This window comes from Lepisma saccharinum, chromosome 9, assembly GCF_977018435.1.
Source record: "Lepisma saccharinum chromosome 9, izLepSacc3.1, whole genome shotgun sequence".
Taxonomy (NCBI): Eukaryota; Metazoa; Arthropoda; class Insecta; order Zygentoma; family Lepismatidae; genus Lepisma; species Lepisma saccharinum.
Genome location: NC_139237.1, coordinates 57,471,079 through 57,492,577, shown reverse-complemented (window position 1 = coordinate 57,492,577; position 21,499 = coordinate 57,471,079). Strand labels below are relative to the sequence as shown.

The 21,499-nt window shown below is 37.0% G+C and overlaps 1 protein-coding gene across 1 annotated transcript in view; it reads left to right on the top strand.

Annotated features, from left to right (window-relative positions):
* The window catches only part of LOC145992437 (DNA oxidative demethylase ALKBH2-like), a 257,798-nt gene that overhangs the window by 225,075 nt on the left and 11,224 nt on the right, over positions 1-21,499 (top strand). The window contains exons 3-4 of the mRNA XM_083128822.1: positions 16,248-16,562; positions 18,400-18,452. Coding sequence (XP_082984948.1) covers positions 16,257-16,562; positions 18,400-18,452 — 359 coding nt within the window. The 5' untranslated portion in view covers positions 16,248-16,256. The remainder of the gene's footprint in view (positions 1-16,247; positions 16,563-18,399; positions 18,453-21,499) is intronic.

Sequence of the window (21,499 nt, the reverse complement as noted above, 5' to 3'; positions counted from 1 at the left end):
ATGTCAACCAAAGTCCTGGCACCAAAATATCCAACTTCTATTTTTTTTAAAAAAAAATCAAGATGCTTTGTATTGTCTTCTCGTTTTGTGGTAAATATTTGTCACAAAATATAATTATTCTGTATTTCAGTACACTGACTGTATGAAATATTTAAAAAATAGTGAGGAATAATTGTGCTAAATATTCACCCATCTTGTGGATCGAATCCAAAAAATATAATAAAAATAAATTGGGAATAAAATTGGTTTATTTCTAAGTAGTTTACAATATTTATTATTATTATTATTATTCTACCATTTAATTTTTTTTATAAATGGACTGACATCTATTCCTGTTTAATCAATGGTAAACAAAGCCACCACAGAAGGGTATAAAAATAATACCTTATCCCTTCTATAGAACTTTATCTCCCTGTCCGTTTCGGTTTGCAAAGCTAAAAATGCTTTCACATGGCGTGTGATTCTGCATTTAGGTTAACGCAAACAGAAAACAATCAACACCGCAATAAACCTTAACACGCACTTGGACAAAACACGAGAAACGGCGAAATTATATTTACGTTAAAACATGTGGAATTATTCAAAGTTGGGAAATAAGATTCGTATCAACTTCAGTACCGCATGTTGTGTCGAAACAAGATTGGACCGTATGATTTTTCAGGACTTGTAGCATTATTTCTCCATACGGTACTTAATTTTACACTGTTGGAGGATTTTTCACGTAAATGTTTATGGTATATTGCGAGTCATATGTGCACTTGTTATAAAATTATTTAAACGAAACACCTTTTTAACTCGGCTTTTTTCAGTAATAAAGGATATATAAAGATTAGTGGTCGATTGAACAACCAGATTTGACAAACTGCTGTAACAGGATGTTAATAGTATCTCATTATAGCAGGTTCGACTAGGCACGAGCTTCAAATTTAGTTTCCTCTGTTGCTGTACGTATCAAGTCAGTGTAATAGAAGTTTAATTTTCTTACATCGGAGATCCTCCTCGTTGGTGTAGTGGTATCGTTGTGGTTTGTAACCTAGAGGTCCAGGATTCGATCCCGGTAGAGGCACATAGTGCTTCAGATCACACTTTAAATTGTGGATCGTCCCTATTAGCCTATTTGTGTAAAAATTGCTCTTAACACAAACATTGGAAGCTTTGACTTACACCGGATATGCCGTAGTAAAAGAAAAACCCATGTGAACAGTTTGGTAGTTACACGATAGAGAGAGTATACGAGTTAACCAAGTAATTTTGTTTTGAAACATTAGGCTACAGAATGTAATTTTCTAGGAAAAGGCTCCACACGACAAAAGAAGCAAAAAAGTCTCAGTAAACATGGGTCTGCAAACGAGTCGTTTTCGAGATAATTGCGAATGTGTGGTTACAAGCCGCCACTGACTTCATTGTTTGTAAACGTCCTCCTAGTTGGTAAAATGCTAATAATGTGTCCGAATGTGTGGATAGAGGCCGTCACTGATTGCATTTTGTACCAGATGCAGGGACGACACTTTGAACACCTCCTTTAACAGGTACGAGTGTTCAGTAATTGTAACATGTAACATATTAACGTTTGTTAAAGTAAGTAGAATGTTCAATCAAAGCAATGAAATCTCCAATGACTTTTCTTGCTGTATTATTAGTATTTTACCAACTAGGACGACGTTTACAAACAATGAAGTTAGTGGCGGCTTGTAACCACACATTCGCAATTATCTCGAAAACGGCTCGTTTGCAGACCCATGTTTACTGAGACTTTTTTGCTTCTATTATCGTGTACTTTCAACTGTATCAGTTTGCGCTATTACTTATAATGCACCCTGTATAATAACAATATACGCTTTAAATTATTATTGTGTTATAAACTGAATGTTTTTCACTCATGTGGAAAGTATTTAGTTGAATTTCTTCCTGATTAACTGTATTTTACGTTCGCAGTAACTTTTTCCACCAACAGGCAAATAGTAAATTTTGCATGATGCAAGTTCCCAATCTAATATTGCACAATTGTGTTTTTAAGACGTAGTTAGTAGATCCGTATGGCGCCGTTTTAAGCGATAGAGAATTTGAATGAACGAGTATACAATTAAGACAGGTATTCTTTCTCTAGCAAGTCTGCTAGGTGTTCAGGCTTGTCTAAGTTAATAGTTCATGAAGAGTGAGTCACATTTGGGATATGTTAACTGTACCCGTTCAACTGTAACCAGGCAGACCTCAATGTACAGTCAGCGGCAATAAAAATAGCACATCTAGATCCTGAAATATTAGCTTATCTGCAAGTCGTCATGTATGTTGCCTAACTGTACGTCGGTGGTGGAATTTGCCATTGAAAATTTGCTATTACAATCCACTGATCGCTGTAGAGTGAGTCAAGACAACATGACGGCTTGCGGGGAAGCTATGACTGTACAATTGGTTTCGAACCCAGTGGCGGCGATTGGGTTCCAAAACTAGGAGTGCAAGGTTCCAAAACTGGGGGGGGGGGGGGGCAAGGACAGTCTACTTTCCTTGCTAGATAATGTTTAGGATAGTGCAGGGGGGGCAAAAATGGCAAAAGGTGGAGGGCAACTACCCCATGCCACCCCTAATCACCGCCGCTGGCTGCACACATTCCCTAAAGTGAGACAGCGTCGTATGCTTGACTAGAAATTTGTTATTCAAGTGTTAGTTGATGGCATACATGCACGGGATGTCCTCAGATATCCTCCGTGTATGGATGGTCGCAGCTGCTGTATATTCTCTGTATGTAGGTTGGGATACAGAAACGACGTCTTTTGACGCGACTATGCATCGCTGTTCCCGTCCAGGTGGATATGCTTAAGCATGGTATCATTGGGTATATCTCCTGTGTGTCTTCCGCGTCACACGAGAGCTGTACAGTCACGGACACTTCTAGGTTGCAGCAATCCCATTAAAAGTATATGAAACTGTTACAAGGCAGAAATGTCCGTGACTGTACATCACATGCCTGTAAGATGAGCTCGGAAATGTTGGAGTAATTCATTCTGGGGACGTCCATTTCGTTGCCATACCAACACCGACAGTGACGACAAACATGTTTATCATCAGGGAAGATATTTATGAACACCATGTATTTTGAAATTTCTATTATAGGGAGGAAGTGTTCGTATACTATAGGTATATTTTAATCAGCTCGTATTATACTCCATACATTATATTATTAGGACCATTGAACCTAAAGTAAAATGGGCAATGCTGAGCATCATAATTCCAGCATGCTGTGAGGTGTTTGCTGTGGTGTGATGGTGTTTCATAGCTAGGCTATTTTCTAGCAAGCAACAAACTTTATGTCCATGCGTGTAGTGCCCTATCCAGTTCAAAGAATGCCGTGGAGAAAGTTTCTTGGCAACGTTTTTCAGTGTAAATGGCCTAGAATGCAAGAACACGCCTTTTGCACTTACGACTTAGAAATCTGCAGTTTATAAATTGTTTGAAAATGTATGCGCCACATTTTTATAATGCTGTTTCATGTCGCAATGTACATACGAGAATCAAAGTTATCTATGCATTTATTCCTTTCTTCTTCAGTGATACATGTTTACTTAAGATTATAAAATTGTATCTCATATGTGCAACAGATGATAAGCTCTTAGGCTCCTGTTGTTTAAGCACAGCTCTGCGAAAGACAATGTACGTCTTTTGGGGAACGTGGAAATTGGAGAAGACTGTTGATTTTCAAGTATATGGCGTGCATATTATTCATATCTGCATTTTTATACTAATGTTACCGTCAGAACAGTATTCAGTTAGCAACCCCTTTTTCTCGGGGGGATGGCGTAGTTCTACTGTTGGTATTTTGAGTTCTGAGGATTTTTCCTTGAGAAATTACGTTACAGGTTAGTCAAACCGTAAACGTTGTTGGTATCATCTATTTTGTCTGCAATAAAATACTGATTATACAAATGATTTGTCGTTTACATATTATTTAAATTTTTATTACTTGGAAGTTTCTTTTTATATTTTCAAATTTTAAAATGTAATACTTATTATAATTAACGGATTTATGTTCTAAAAAAACGGGATGCGTTTTATACGCCGATACTCAGTTTTTGATTACCTCCATTTCTGGAAAATTTCTCTGTTCTGAGTTAGACGATTTCTTTCTTGCTTCCTTGCGATGTGCGGAGAAGAAGGGTATTCTTTCCAGTTGGATTAGGCAACCTATTTGTTGAAACTAGAATTGCATTTTGCTTTTTATTTGAAATACTGTAAATTGATTATAAATTAAGTGATAAAGATTTTTTTCCTATAAAAGTAAGTATAGGTCTGCAAATACGGTAATTGAAATATAATGTTATTTCAAATTGTAGATAGTCACCAAGATGCTTGCTTGCATTTCTTGAATACGATGCGTTCTACAAGTTTCAGATCATCTAGAATGTATTAACTATAACTTACTTAAAAGGAAAACATTACTTCCAACACCTGAAAATCGTTTGCCATAATCGTTTGCACTTCATGTGACTTCTTGAAAACGTAGCTTTCGGGGAGCAAGACATTTTAGGACTATTTCTTTGCAAATTGACCTTAAGATGAATTATAAAGGGGGCAGTAATTTTACTTGCATCTATCTCTCAAGGCCTTTATTCCAAATGTTTATGTCTTTGCTCGTTCTGATCTCCCTTTGCCTCGGCAACCGCAGCCTCGCTATTCCTGTAGCTACGCCTCATCATCAAAATGCACGTTAGATAAAATAAAAATAAATACAAACAGATGGAATTCAAATATCACCCAGTCATTTCTCTCTGTGAAGAAAACATAGCTTACTGCATAATTTGTGGTGTTATGCCACCACTGACACCATCCGTGCGTACGGATATGCTTAAGTGTTTCTTACCTGCATTCTCTGGTAGCTTTTCTTCTTCCATTTCATTTTTAGGTTTAATTTTGTCGCTGCAGTTTCCTGTCCCTTTTTAACAACACCTTTGCTTTGGGTACTTTTCTTGTTCTACCCGTAACTGCATTCGTCACAAGCACATTTCTCTCTCTCTCAACCAATTCCTTTCTCAGAAATGCTGCCCTTCATCTTGACTCCTTATGTGTCATGCAAGCGTCAGCATCAGTTCTGTAATATTTTTGTCCGAAGGTAAAAAGAAAAGTTTGAGAATGAAACGTACCATTTCTTCCAACGTAATCTACGAAGGACATTGTTCGCAGTCAAAGACAAAAGAAGATCAACGTCCATCTCTGATGGTAGAAGAAAAGGATAAAAAGTTCTTCAGAAGAGGACAAAGGGGCTTCCACGGGGTGTGTTTGCTGTAAGGCAGGCATCATCAGTCGTTAACGGATTTTTAGCTTCCATTTTTACGACTGTGGCCCTGACGAAAGGAAATTACGATTCGTGTACGGTTTGTTATTATTATTATTAGTAGAGGAAAGCGCAAGAACTAGTTGCTTTGTTTTGATAGTTCACAGAACGCATAGGAACACTAAGAGTACAAGAATTCTTCATGTTTGTTCCTAGATAAGGAGGATAATTTTGATTGATTGAATTGTTGTCTACTTTATGCACAGAAAGGCTAATCGGGACTGGACATACAGTTTAAAGTTGGATCCGAACCACTATGTGCCTTCACCGGGTATTGAACAGGATAATTTTGAGAAATTACAAAACACTGTACGATCCACAGCAAATAATCTTATTAATTATTATTAAATTAAAATTTTGGGAGCGTCAGCACTTAGGCTATTTTGCTCCCGTCACATTATACGGGGGCCAGCCCCTTATTATTACAAATAACTCTAATGTTGCATAACTAAAAAAATTAAAATGTTCTGACTTCTGTTAAAAGCTGAGGCTGTAAAGGGGCACTCAGCACACATAAGGACAAAAGAACAGGACAATACAAACAAAATTATACTGGCCATTGGTCCAGTCGCCAGAGCCTCGTTAGTCTTCAGTCCAGGGTGCACTAACGTGGAAGTGAGGTTGACATTTGGATGTACTACGTGGAAGGTCACCCCTTACACCCCCAAATAATCTTAGTTCCCAACTGTGACATTATTTTCTACAGACAATTCATGAATTTACAACATCGTAAAAAACTAAAAGTTTTGAAACGGAAAATAAATTGCACACACCATCAACGCCGACAGTGTTACCTCCCATGTATTTTTTTGGTACAGCCGACCTCTGTGGCGTAGTAGTTAACACAATGCTCTATGACGCCAGGGATCTTAGTTTCCAATTCCGGTAAGGCTGTGGATGTTCTTTGTGAGTGTCCCTCATCAGTTTCATCACTCATCCCCTTCCTCGCCAAAAGTGGCAGAAAATGAAGTAAAATAGATCAAATCATAATTCATCCTCATCGTCGCCAATATCCAAAAGTAGCAGAAAAGTGACACTAAATAACAAAAATAAAATAAAATCCATTTAGTGCAGGCCATTATTTCAATATGGAGGCCTTAGCTCGAGATGGATTTACGTGGAAATTAATACATTAAAATGCCAAGTCTTCAGGAAACTTCCGGTAAAATTTTACCTCATTCTAAAACATTTTTCAGCACTTTGCCTAATTAGCATGTACTGGCAGCCATTTTCAATATGGCGCCGGTGTAGCAGTCGTTGGATTATTAAGCTATGTCCTAAATTTCATCTCATAAGGAATTTTTCCACCCGCTATTTGTTTTTAATCTAATTTGCCTGTATAGATTATATATATTCTAAACTATGTTCGTAATTTTATTAATATTGGATACAGTTGCTGCACAATAGTGATTGAAGTTCATTCAGTAGCCGGTTAGCAGAAACGTACTGTAATATCTGAGTAACCCGTAAGCTTTATACGTCTCGGGACTATGAAGTTTTACTCTTGAGCCGATCTTTTAGTAACGGAGATCTCGAAAAAGAAGTTGGTCAGTTGGCTGTAAAACTCTCCTATTGGCATTCATTGAGAATTACTAAATTATTATCAATACTTCATAACTTGTGAACATTCCAGTTTGGTGACTAGTTGAAGGATCGCTTTGGGATTCCCAGGAGAATGCATCCACGGGATTTCGAGCCTTTTTATTGCAAGCGCTGCGTTGGAATTCAACAACCAATTGGTCAGGAAATACAAAAAGATACGCGAATAACCTGTCCAGTGCTGTGTCCTTTATAAGAGTGGGCTCTGCCTATGTCGTAAGATGAGTTAGTTGCTTGTTGTTTCCTCAGAAGACGGTTGTTTGAAGATCTTGCTTTTTTGAGTAGTCTGACGACCGTTTACAAGGTTCTTAACCTTCCAAGTCCCGAGGCCTTCACGAGGAATTTTATTTTTGGCTCCGTCCTGGCCCCGCAGCTCCAGTGGCCAGGAAGAACCGAGAAAATTAAAGGTTTTTCTCACAATCCGTGTAATTTCCTTTACTGAACACCAAGGCACGAATGCATATTATCTCAAGTTTTTCGCCCTGGGTCTATTGTTTCACGTCGTGTACTTCGGTGCAATTGAAATTTACCGGGACGAATAAAATGAAGTAACGAATTGATTTAACTCCGAGTAAGGTGAGCTTAATGTCTTGAGGTCCCGCCGGAATAATTGAGATGAGGCTTTCAAGTAATATACCTTTTGGAGAAGCGCCGACGTTAATTGAACTCACGACCATGAAAACTTAGAAGTTTGTGATTTGTTTCTTTTCGGTTTGGTTGGTGCCTTTTTGATTGTCGTGAGGTAAATGGAAAGATTGGTCTTCTCTCTCTCTTGATAATTGAAACCAAGGGTATTCTCCTAATACGGAGCTGTTTTCATATTTAGATCCACATTTGGTAATGTATTTCGAATTTGAATTTCTCGCTTTAAATTCTGATACCAAGTTCGATTCTATTTTATTAATCATCCTCTTGCAGGCCTGGGTAACCAAATCCCGCTCTGGGAGTACAGAAATTGATAATTCCATCGGCGATATGGTCTTCCTAAATTTACTTTTTTACTTTTGGCCTGTAATTCAATCATTTTCGAGACAAACGGCTATCTGGCATCATCAGAACATGTTGATTCCACTTAAACTGATATTGTTGTATTTCTCCCACCATTGCTTCGCTGGAAGATCCAAGGTAATGTTTTTAAAGTAGTTTATTACTGATATTTTATTTACTTCAATAAGAAGTAAGATTTGTAGTACTTTGCCCTAACAGACAATACTGCCCAAACGTGGCCAAAGCAGGAAGTCTGAAGATGTACAAATGATCTAAAAAATAACAGACGGGGCTTCTAAATTTCTTATTTTACTCAATCCATATGAAGCTGTCCATCATGAGTTTCCAGACCATTTTGGAGAATTTTAATAATTTGTGCATGATTTAATCTATTCTTCAACACAAATAACGTTTTATATTTATCACATCTAGTGTAGAAATAGCGGCCATGTTTCCATCATGTAGTAGTTGTACTTTTAGCGACTAAACCAGAGGCACCTGGATGGAGAATGACTCGTGTTTTTGTAACAATTTCTATAAATATCTTCCTTAAATTATACGTGTAACACGTATAACTTTGTATAGTTTTAAAATACCGACCGTGTATGATGTAAAATTATTTGCGAGTAATCAAGCTAAAGTTTTAAATTATATGGTGCTTGCATACTATAGTATTCAATTAAACTGGATCGTAGCACGAGAACAATGAGTTCTGGATTCATGACCTTTTCGCCACCGAAAGAAGATTGCGATGCAAATGGAAGTGCATCTCATTGACCTTGCCTATAATGAGGTGCCCACAAACGAAAGTAGAGTGGGTGGTGTCATGTTTAGTAACGTGGAAGGGAAAGTACGGGAAGTAAAAAGATGATTGACTGATTTCTTTTATTTTACTACGTCTTTCTGCCCCTTTTGGCTAATCGCAAAAATGAGGATGAATTGGATGAAGAGACTATCGCCAACACACACAAGCCCCATATAGGATTACACTGGCTGTAGATCCAGACGCCAGAGCCTCGTTGGCCTGCAGCTACCGAGGTGTACACGTGGAAGTGAGGTTTGATTTTGGGTGCCTTCTTAAAAGGTCGCCCCATTGCACCCCAGTTCGAGCTAACAGCCAAAATGGAAGAAAAGGAACATAGAATAAGCTGATTTGGTATATCTTACATTGCTTTTCTGCTACTTTTGGCTTGCGCACCCCTTAATTTTCTTCAGCACCCCCTTCAGCACCCCTTACGTTCAACTGAAAACACTAACCCTTAAAGTGTCATATTATGTCATGTCGTCATATTGACCTAATGTTAGATACTGAAGTAAGACCGTTAATGTTATACGCAACAGACAAGCACTGAAAGAGATGTCGATATACATACTTTTCTGTACTGGCGGCAGCCTCTCTGAAGATCAGCGGCCGTTTTTTTCCTCTCGTCAGCATTGTTGTTATGAATGTTTTCTTATTTTGTTTTTGGTCTGTTTGTGGTTTTCGATAATTGCCAATAACTTTATGTGAGTTGCGTTTTTTTTCTTGTTCTGTTTTGCATCGTTGATAAACTGTTTGTTTTCCGCCTACTTGGAGCAAAAATTTCAGCTGCTTTCAGTTTCATTTTAGTCAGTGATTTATGTTACTAAGAGGCGGCGATTTGGGTAGCAGTTTTTGCTATCTTTGCTCCCGCCCTATGCTAAACCTTACCTTTCAGCGCCCCTAGATGTTTAATCCTGGCGCCGCCGCTGAATCGCGAAGATGAACATAGTTGATGATATGATAAAATTGATGAAGGCCCACTCACAAAGAACACCCATGCCCAGGCCAGGATTCAAACCCGGTAGCACGGTGTGCTAACCACTCCTCCACAGAGACCGGCAAAACGTAGAATGAAAAAAGATAAACAGGTTAAAATATTTATATTAGATTTCAATAGCTACCCGTTTCGTGGAAATGTTTTCCAATTTCGTTCTCGTGTTTGATCTTGCAAGTTTCGAAACATTTTTGTATCATGCTACAACTTCATAAGATAACACAAATTGCAGTTGGAGCTGACGCCCTATCGTGCAGTTTTGGCACCAGAGAGGATGACTCAAACATCAATTTGTGTGCATCGCACAAAGGCGGTCTTCAACCTTGCTCTGCTGACAATGTCGAGAATGTTAATTCCCAGGAGTAAGGCAGGTGGCGTCCTTGGCCAAGGTCGAGAACAGTGATTCAACTGCAAGGCGTGCTTTGGTTTTCCTTCTCGTAATCTTGTGAAACACCTCCAGGTCATAATCCTCCAGGCTTCCCCAACTCCGTGGACGATCGTAAAGGTAGGAATTACGTACAATTTTAACGCTTTTACGTCTCTTAACAACCTTGAATGAGACCATCTCGTATGGAAAATGACAAATAATTGGAGAGACCATATGCTTCGAGTTACAAAGAAAGAGAGTTAAACATTTCCAATCGCCCAAGTCTTAGGCACATACCATTATTGTGTTCTTGAATTTATATCCCAGAAGTATTGAATAATTCAGTGAATCAATGTTTGCTTAATTATGTGGATGTGAAGTTGGAAGTAAATATGTAAATGGACCTTGTTTCCCCTTATTATTTTTCCGTGCCTTGCATATGAGACTCAATAGTAGTCAATTTCCATGAACAAAGTTGGTCTGTTACCTGTGAAGTCTTACTAGTTCTAACCTCAATTATAACACTAAACCAAGTTCTTTGTCCTTGTACAGCCAAAGACACAACCCGGTTGTAACAACCCTCTGAAAGTCAATAAGTTCCATGGAAAATTTACTTGGAAATGATGTTTCTGCCATCATACCAAGAATGTGAATTTCGGAAATTTATCTTTTAATTATATTTTATTGCACTTTTGCCAATCCTTTTCCATATACATTACTATACTTTAACATAATTCATTGCTTTTTTCCCCAATCTTTTGCTTTTATTGGATATTACACGTAAATTACTTCCCTTTGTCTTTCTCTACATGCACTTCCTCCTCTATGGTTTTGGCCTGCTGGATGGCATCGTGCCAAAATGCCCTGTCCTTTGTTGACTCAAGTTTTGGAAGGTCAGATTCCATCGTGTTGTGCCTTCTCAAACTTTGGTCGTCTTCCAGGCATTGGTTACCATTTTTGTCTTGTGTTGTTTTCTTTCCTTCCATATGATCAATTCTTCCTTGAGCTTTTATGGACTTCGTTGTTTCTTTGTTCTATTTTTCTTCACACCTATTTTCACTCTTTACACGAATCTTGCAGATTCGTATATTTTTCTCTCTCAGACCATTTATAGGTAGTATAGTCAACGGCAAAGATAATGGTAGGCAAATTGTCCACCACTATTTTAATTATTATTTTATTCTACATTCTGTGATGTATTAAGGAATGAAACTATGTTGGTTCGAAGCAGGCATTGTTCTCTGCTTATTGACGTCACTATTTCAATTCATTGTCATCACATTGTGTAATACAGACCGAATTAAAATGGTTGTGAACAATTCGCCTACGCCGTTGGGTGTAAGAGCATTCTTTCTGTTTGCCATAGTAAGAATGTGATTACTGTTTAAAATTTGAAGAATGTGATTGGATCCTTGTAGTTGGAAAGTGTGTAACACACGCGTTTCACACCATTTGTATTTTTTACTAAGCTTTTGCGAGAGTTGAACAACACAAACACGATCACAAAATGGCTGGATGAACCTTTGCTTGCATTCAACAACGAAAATGTCACGGAAACGATTTAGATTTATGATTGTTCCATAAGGTTTCCTGCATTAAGTATTAACATGTTCTGTCGAATCCAATATTTCGTCCAAGATTTTTAACAGTGTCAATCATGACAATGGACAAATCATTTATTATGAGTTCGATTTCATTGCTTTTAATTAACAGTCTTGTATAATTCGAGCGAATGGTCATGCCAGTGGATTCTTCTGGATTGATTTTGAGACCGTTAGATACATACCAATTGTTGACCACATTCTTACTGTAGACTGTGTTCTAATGTTGCCTATTTACCTGAAAAGCCTAACTGGGTATGTGAGTTTGGGTTCTGAGTTTTAAGACCACTTTTATGCACATGTAGGGAAATCGGTACTAGACGTACAGTTTAAAATGCGATCCAAACCACTATGTGCCTCCAGCGCGTATCGAACCCGGCCCCTTTTATTAAATGGCGACGACGTTACCATTATGCTATCGGAGAGGCTCGTATAACTGTATCGTCTGCATGAGAATGTGGAGTGAAGAATTGTATGACTTGTTTCAAAACTACAGCGTACTGTAATGGGTGAACATGAGGGGTTTTAATATTGATCCTTGGGGCAAAACCTTTTAGCATTACAGGCTGCTTCATGTGAGGGGATGGATTATGTGATACGACCGTTTGGCATGTATCATAATATGTTCGTGTGTGTGTGCCACTGATATTTTCAGTCTAGCAGCAATATCTGACACGTCGTAAAAGATGAATAAGTGAAGACATAAATTTCTTGTTGGGAAGTTCGCTTATGATAACGCTCATATGTCGTTCTTTGTGAAAGTAATTACACGTAATTCCCTGCATCACGTTAAGATCCGAACGGGAAATAACTCCCGGCTGGCTCTTTGAAGGATAGGCACCCGGAAAGGCGAAACAGGAAATACACTACCTGACAAATTACGTGAACATTATCTGATAAAGAAGGTGATATGGGTTTTCTAATGCAGTTACTGATAATTCTTATTCAAGTGTGAACATGCACCGAGAATTATGTGCAATAAATGTGTGTAGCCGGTACGGATTATGGATATGTCATCATTATTGATGCAATTCTCTTAGAATCGATGATTTTCTTTCTGTTTAAAACTTAAATTTGACTCTACTGTATGCCAATGTTCTTCATGAAAGCTTGGTGTACCTCCCTCCAAGAAATTAAAATATGCAAAAATTGTACTGTTGTAGAAACTTAGTAAAAACAAACCGAAGCAATGTAAAAGTAGTACACTCTGTGATTTCACGTAATCAGCATTTTAACATCGAGAGGAAGAGAGAATTTGTAAGCTACAGGTAGAGTGCACCCAGGTAGTTTACAACTATACACTGCCGTTCTAGAAAATATTTTAAATTCATTTTCAAAATCATTTAAAATGATTTTCTTCGTCTATTTCGTCATTATTAGCTCAGAAAATTGTTCCAACATTTGCTTAACAAATGAATATATAGTAATAAATTACATACAATTGTGTATTATTTATGTAGAAAGCAAATGAGCAATTGCTAGTGGCGTTGCGAGCAAAAATTCAAACTTGAAACATTTTGAGATCAATGTGTGACTGAATACACCATGCCCACTCCGAAAGTAAGATACTTACTTTCATGGGAGTTTCGTCCAAATAATGTATTCCAGATGGTTTATCATAGATGACAGAAGGTAAAAAAAAGCTATAGCAGAAAGACAACTACATCTGAAGGAATACTAACAAGAAGAAATACACGTCGGCAGTGATGAAACAATTGAACAGCTTATATTATAAGTAAATACAGAACATTTTTTCCATTGTTCATTACCAAAAAAAGACAGAGTCAGTCTATATGTATAACACATCACGTTCATAATTCGGAGTTCTTTCAATTCACCAAATTTCCTATTTGTAGCTTGAATTTTAAAAATATTTAAAATTAATCGATTTCTAACTTTTGACTATGTTAGTGCTAATTGAAACAATGCATATTGTGTTAAACTAACATTTTCTAGGTTTGAGTTCAGAACTACTACAACAAAAATCTGTTAGTCTTCGAAGTATCAAATTACTCAAGGTAGATTGTTCTCTCCCATGATAATACATTTTATTTATGTTTAATTGAACTCTTGTGTGATAAGTTTATCAGTACACCACAAATTGCTTATAATTTCTGCTAGCAATAGACAAGAACAGACACAATTGTTGCAAAACTATACCTTTTTTTGAGCCTTTGAAGATCAGTACTGAAAATTTTACATGAAAATCGATATTTGAAAAGCAATATTGCAATATCTTCTATTTCAATACTCAGTTTTGAAATGTTTGTTCTGCTGATCAAAGATGTATCTTTCACTTTATTTCAACATGAAAAATCAATAACTAATCTGCCATCAATATTTCTGATTCTGACTAGTACCCAAATGGAATGCCCTTTTTTTATTTGCAAACATCAAACATATCAACACAGATTAACACGCTATGAAACTAGAGGTTCCAGTTCCGAACCCTGGTTCCAGGCATGGATGTATCATTGTATTTGTCACATCATCCATTTCATGTGTTCATATTTGTGGTCGATTTAAATAACTAAAATAGATAGAAAATGGATGAATATTTGGAAGTATGCCAAAAAAAAAAAAAAATCGTGACTGTTTAAACAAAATAATTTCTGTTTGTGGCTGACGACCATTAAAGTATGAAGTTCACCGAACATTGTCGCCCAGGTACCCGGGGGGGAGGGTGTCGCTTAACATTGGCATACCTCTCACTTATGGTTTACTGTGTGAAAATGCCCCCACATGTTACGAACAAAAGCAAAACCGCTGCTTTCCTTACGTGAGGCAATATGATACATTCCGCCCGGGCGTTGGGAAACATGAACTATTTTGTAAATGTTAATGAGAATTTTTCCACGGCGCTAATTCAAACAGATGAAGGCGTTGAAATGGACTTCCGCTTCGTTGTAAGGATAATTCAGACCCAATGCAGTGGCAATTCCATGCTCTTCCTTTTCTTTCGTTTATGCTAATGCATATTTATGATACATAGCTAAGACAATGTATTTGGTGATCTGAAGAAGTTTGTGGTGCATTTGCGGGATACCACAATCGAATTAATACGTTATGTTATTCCCAGGCCACCTGTTTAACGGGTTCAGTACCCCTTCCATTAGTTCAGTAAACGTTTGCATTAATTGTATAATTGCCATAGCACTTGGATTTCAATATAATTTGAAATCATATATTTTTTTTTTATAGAACACTAAAATGCTGACCAGGGCAAAATGTATTGTAAAATAAGACACAAACGTAACGTTTACACCCTCTAACACGGTCTTCTTCAGACAAAGATTCACAATAAATTCCTGTCTGAAAAAGTATTTTTGTCTGAAGAAGACCTTGTTAGAGGGTGGAAACATTAAGTTTATAGTGTCTTATTTTAAAATAAATTTTCCCTTGGTCAGCATTGTAGTGTTTTATTAAACATGGAAACAAGGCTTAATAGTGTTACCACATAACTTTTGGTTTATGGAGCTCCATTATAATCCTCAAGTACAATAATGTTATTTTTGTTATTTTATTCATAGCTTCATTCCTGGCCGTATATACACAGAAATCATGGGTGCGGTTCAACTTATTATAGCCTAAAGATGGTACAATTTTAATTGTTACTATTTATTTATGTATTATTAATACACAATTTTAAATTATAACCAATATATTATGGCGATAGTGGCTCGGTAACGCGTCTGACTACCATGCTAAAGGTCCCGAGTTCGATCCCCGGCTGGTTCAAATCCGGGAACTTATCTAACGTTAGAAGCGGCTCTAGCGCCCACCCAGCGTCGAATGACATGGGCACCTGGAGGAAACCCTGGGGGATAAAGGCGGTCAGGGGCGTGATGCTGATCACATCACCCCCCACTCACCACCGGATCAAGAAAGTGTGGGACGTTACTCCCACACCCCCTATACGCCTTCATGGCTTGGTGCTAAGCACAGGGGAGCACTTTAACTTTTTTTTTACATTAATTATATTAACCATAACAATATTATTTTTGCATTTAATTTTGTGAGAGTAAGTCTTTTAGTTTTAAAACCATTTTTTTGTTTTGTGTGTGCTAGAGAGAGTGAGAGAGATGAATAGAACTTCCAAAATCTTTTCGAATTATTATAATTAGTGTTTTCACCAATTTTGATATATTTTATTACACAATTAATGCAAAATGTTTACTGAACCGTTATGTAAGTCAGTGGTCTCTGTATAACTCTTTCAAAATTTGTTATTTTAAATGTAAACTGTAAAATGGCAATGATAATGGTGTTTTTTAGTAACGTAATTAATTCTTAACTATTTACTCCGAATAACATTTACTAATGAATGCACATACACATTTGCCACTAAATATTATATCTTCACTACAGAATTAATTGATTGTTATGTAATGAAACGTGTGGAAAACATAACAAACCGCAGATAGAAATAACAGTATGTTTGTAAATTACAAATCTTTGAAATGCGTTGTATCAATAGTTACAATCTTCTAGGTACGTAGTTGTCGATACTCTTGCTATCAATAGGCCCATTAGGCCCTAACATAACTTGAATAATACTTTCTTAATTGCAGTTCCTTGACATGGCATCAAGCTCGAGAGAACAGAAGACAGAAGATGAGGATGATATTCGGGTTCCCAAGAGAAAGAGGACCGAGGCACCCTCAGAACAAGATGGAGTGCTTTTGAACTTGGAGGCCTTGCCCGTGCAGAAGTTAGCCTGGAGGAAAGTGGCTGCCGAAGGGTTGGATCTCGATTACACTATCCTTATGCCTCATTCGCTCGCTGATGACTTTTTCAAATGCTTGGAGAATGAGATTGAGTACTTCACAGGCGATCTAACACGGATCAAAGTTTATGGCAAGTGGCATCAAATACCAAGGCAACAGGTGAGTTGTATCCGGAGTAGCTAGACGTTCGTATCCGTAAATAATAAGTTTGAATAGGCTGTTTACAGTATATTCCTATCTTTTGTTTTGTTCAAGGACGTACAGAGATCGGCAGAAAACATATTCTGAGGGTTCACCACAATTGCATTCTGTGTTTCGTCCCATAGCAATGTTAATAAAAATCTTAAGTTAATTCTTCTACTACATCAACGTCGTCTACACGGAAATTATTCATAATTATGTGTCGTCTTACAAGATGGATAAACATTTACACAGTGCATAGGACATTTCACTGCTTGCGGCCTGGCTTCATCGCTACAAACACTTCAGAAACTGCATTTCATATTGTGCGTATGCAACCACGCAGTGGCGTAGCAAGGGGTGGGCGACCACCAGGAGCTTCGCGTCTCATGAGGTTGATACAAAAAATGTATTAAATAATAGTAAGGGGGGAAAGATGGAAAAGGCTAATTTTTGTAGGCAATAAAATTAAAACCTACAGTTTCTATCTGGCTTTAAATTCTATCTAAACGTTATAATGCGTCAAATCAGGGGCGTAGCATACATGCGGGCGGATTCTAAGCCTATAGGGGCTCCGGTAAAGTAAAAACTATTGAAATATTTCTCATGTGAAAAATGTACGCAAAATTCACAATAAGTTTCGTGGACATTTTTACCCATTTATTCTTATTTAGAATAAAAAGCAATTTGTCTTCTTTCTCTCGACCTTGCACTCTCGATTTTAGTATGTTAACAATAAACCACCTCCAACTGCCACGAAGCAAGTGCGAGGCATTTAAATGCTTGGATTGTTTGCAACTCAAGAAGGCAATATATAAGCAATACTTACTTCCTTCCTACAGCTTCATATTTCATCTCCTTGGAAACATAGAAATAAGTTTTTAGGGTGAGTGAAATTCGTAATTATAATTTTCTTCAGTAATTTATTATTATTTAAATATGATAATTTGCTGACGTATCCATAAAGATTTTTACCGATTCATATTGAGATTTCAAATTTAAAAACGGATGGGGCTTCGCGATATGTTGCTACGCCACTGCAACCACGCTCCACACAATCACGATTGTCACTGACATATATTATTTTGCCGAACCATGATTTGAAAGATATACAACGCTACGGACAAGGGTCGGTCATTCTGTGGACAAGAATACCTATGAACAAACATGATTTCCATCTTCAATTCAAAAGCATATGAATACGCAGTGATTATGTGTATGATTTGAGAGCGGTGTAAGGGTTGACCCTTCCGAAGACACCCAAAGGTCAACCTCTATTCCTTGCATTCCACCCTGGACTGCAAGGCTAGCGAGGCTCTGGCGTTAGTACTCACCGCCAGTATAATCCTCCGCGGGGCTCGTGTTTTGTCATCCCTATATGTTCGTGATTGTCCCTTCGTCAATTTCATCGTATCATCACTTATCCCATATTCGCGTTTAGTCAAAAGTGGGAGAAAAGCGAAGGAAAACTAAATCAAGCAATCAAGCATGATTTGAGGACGTAATTAGTCACTGTACCTTCTCTCTGAAACATCTCTTTATGACATCATAGCCCAAAGTTATGCATGATGAATTATTTCTCTATATTTATAATTTTTGTATAGTGCAATTTAATCAATTTAATAACTTTATTATTCTCTATAGCACAACATAACATTGATTTTCCTTCATATTATTAAGGTTAATCCTACTATATTTATTTATTTCGAACACAACAGGCGCATGCCCAAAATGAACTTAAGATAAGTAACAATAAATTGTAGAACATATCGTATTAATCCATAAGATTGTATTTTATTTAAACTTTCTCTGCAAGCTTCATATTGACCAGGGCATTCACTTGTTTACACCAGTCGTCTACCCTCTGTGGTATTCAGTATTGCACAGTTAAGCATTAAGCAAAACTTCCTGAGGTGTTGAGGAAACAGGAGTTTGATCAGGAAAATAGATGGTCAGCTGTTTGCAATAAACAGGTAGAAAACTCACGATTCGGCAAGGAGGAAGAGCTCCATAAAACTGCTGCTTAGGTGCAAGAATAACGTAGCTGGGTACCAACAATATATTGTAACCAAATATGAGATAAAATATTATTTACCCATAGCATAATATTTTAATCACATTTTCCTCTATTTTGTCTTTATTCTACTTCCACCCTCAGTTAGGTTTCAGTGTGTAAGTATTTATTGGAGCTTACTACCGTAGAACACTTTACTGTAGCAAAAACGTCGTATTTTTAGCAGTTTGCCCATCAGGGATATTAGGATTCAAACATGGTGGAACATGGAAAGAGCAAAGATTAATGGGTCTCTAAAAAGAGAAGAGTAAAAAGGTAATTCTTGCAGCCATTTGTACACCAGGCGGAATAAAAATCAAATGTTATCATTTTTAACTGTACCATACTCACATAGATGAAACCATACTAAAATAAAATAAAATTTTAAATTGTCAAGCGACCAGTGTTGGATCACTTCACATTGACCTAAAGAGCCGCCGGGACTCGGATCGGAGAACTCCAATGACAAGATCTAATGTTTACCGCCTCAGCTAAAAATCTGAAACTAGACCTTAACCGGAAAACATTATTAAAAGTTGTTCGCTTGATTCCAGATTAGGAAATAAAGTTTGTTGATATTGCTCTGCAACACCTTGTCTGTGTGGTGAGGAAGTTGTAAGTTGGAACATACACATCAATGGAAAGACGGACGCGTCTGTTTGGTAAGCTACATAAATGAGAGAGATCTACGAAAGTATTGTGCGATTTTACGAGTGAAGTTCTCCATATTATATCGCTAACTTCGAACTTCTACTGACCTTATATTGCGTTGTGAAGTTCTCCATATTATATTGCTAACTTCGAACTTCTACTAACCTTATATTGCTTTGTGAAGTTCTCCATATTGCTAACTTCGAACTTCTACTAACCTTATATTGCTTTGTGAAGTTTTCCATATTATATTGCTAACTTCGAACTTCTACTAACCTTATATTGCTTTGTGAAGTTCTCCATATTATATTGCTAACTTCGAACTTCTACTAACCTTATATTGCTTTGTGAAGTTCTCCATATTGCTAACTTCGAACTTCTACTAACCTTATATTGCTTTGTGAAGTTCTCCATATTATATTGCTAACTTCGAACTTCCACTCACCTTATATTGCTTTGTAAAGTTCTCCATTTTATATTGCTAACTTCGAACTTCTACTGATCTTATATTGCTTTGTGAAGTTATCCATATCATATTGCTAACTTCGAACTTCTACTGACCTTATATTGCTTTGTGAAGTTCTCCATATTATATTGCTAACTTCGAACTTCTACTAACCTTATATTGCTTTGTAAAGTTCTCCATATTATATTGCTAACTTCGAACTTCTACTAACCTTATATTGCTTTGTGAAGTTCTCCATATTGCTAACTTCGAACTTCTACTAACCTTATATTGCTTTGTGAAGTTCTCCATATTATATTGCTAACTTCGAACTTCTACTGACCTTATATTGCTTTGTGAAGTTATCCATATTATATTGCTAACTTCGAACTTCTACTGACTTTATATTGCTTTGTGAAGTTCTCCATATTATATTGCTAACTTCGAACTTCTACTAACCTTATATTGCTTTGTAAAGTTCTCCATATTATATTGCTAACTTCGAACTTCTACTAACCTTATATTGCTTTGTGAAGTTCTCCATATTATATTGCTAACTTCGAACTTCTACTGACCTTATATTGCTTTGTGAAGTTCTCCATATTATATTGCTAACTTTGAACTTCTACTAACCTTATATTGCTTTGTGAAGTTATCTATATTATATTGCTAACTTCGAACTTCTACTAACCTTGTATTGCTTTGTGAAGTTCTCCATATTATATTGCTAACTTCGAACTTCTACTAACCTTATATTGTTTTGTGAAGTTCTCCATATTATATTGCTAACTTCGAACTTCTACTAACCTTGTATTGCTTTGTGAAGTTCTCCATATTATATTGCTAACTTCGAACTTCTACTAACCTTATATTGTTTTGTGAAGTTCTCCATATTATATTGCTAACTTCGAACTTCTACTAACCTTATATTGCTTTGTGAAGTTCTCCATATTATATTGCTAACTTCGAACTTCTACTGACCTTATATTGCTTTGTGAAGTTCTCCATATTATATTGCTAACTTTGAACTTCTACTAACCTTATATTGCTTTGTGAAGTTATCTATATTACGTATATTGCTAACTTCGAACTTCTACTAACCTTGTATTGCTTTGTGAAGTTCTCCATATTATATTGCTAACTTCGAATTTCTACTAACCTTATATTGTTTTGTGAAGTTCTCCATATTATATTGCTAACTTCGAATTTCTACTAACCTTATATTGCTTTGTGAAGTTTTCCATTTTATATTGCTAACTTCGAACTTCCACTAACCCCCGTGTTCTTACTTGAATCTTTATGCTCCTTCCCATCTTGTACTGTCTCCATCACTCCAAATGCACTTCCTTTTTTTCTTTTCCTCCTCCATCATCGTACTTTGCAGCAGAGGAATGATCATTAGAGTGAAAGTCAACGTGTACAAAGGAGCTCTTCGTCCGGGTCTGAGTGCAGGGCAACAAGGCGTAACGGTGTACAAAAAAGTCCACGCCACAGAAATGGAAATGCTTACACGGCCAAGAGGGGGTGACAAAGCTGGACAAGGTCAGGAAGAAGTATTTACCAAGAAAATTTAACATGTTTGTCTCACTGAAACGTAACGAGAAAACCAACCATGATGGCGCAAACGTGGTAGAGATCAGTCGAGGGCTTACAAATGTTGTAGTTAGCTCCTGAGAGAACAAACGAAAAGTTAACATGGTGAATACGAAGTAGGAAAGTCAACCACAAATGTGAATGAGGAAAGTCATGAAGAATTACAGTAAACCC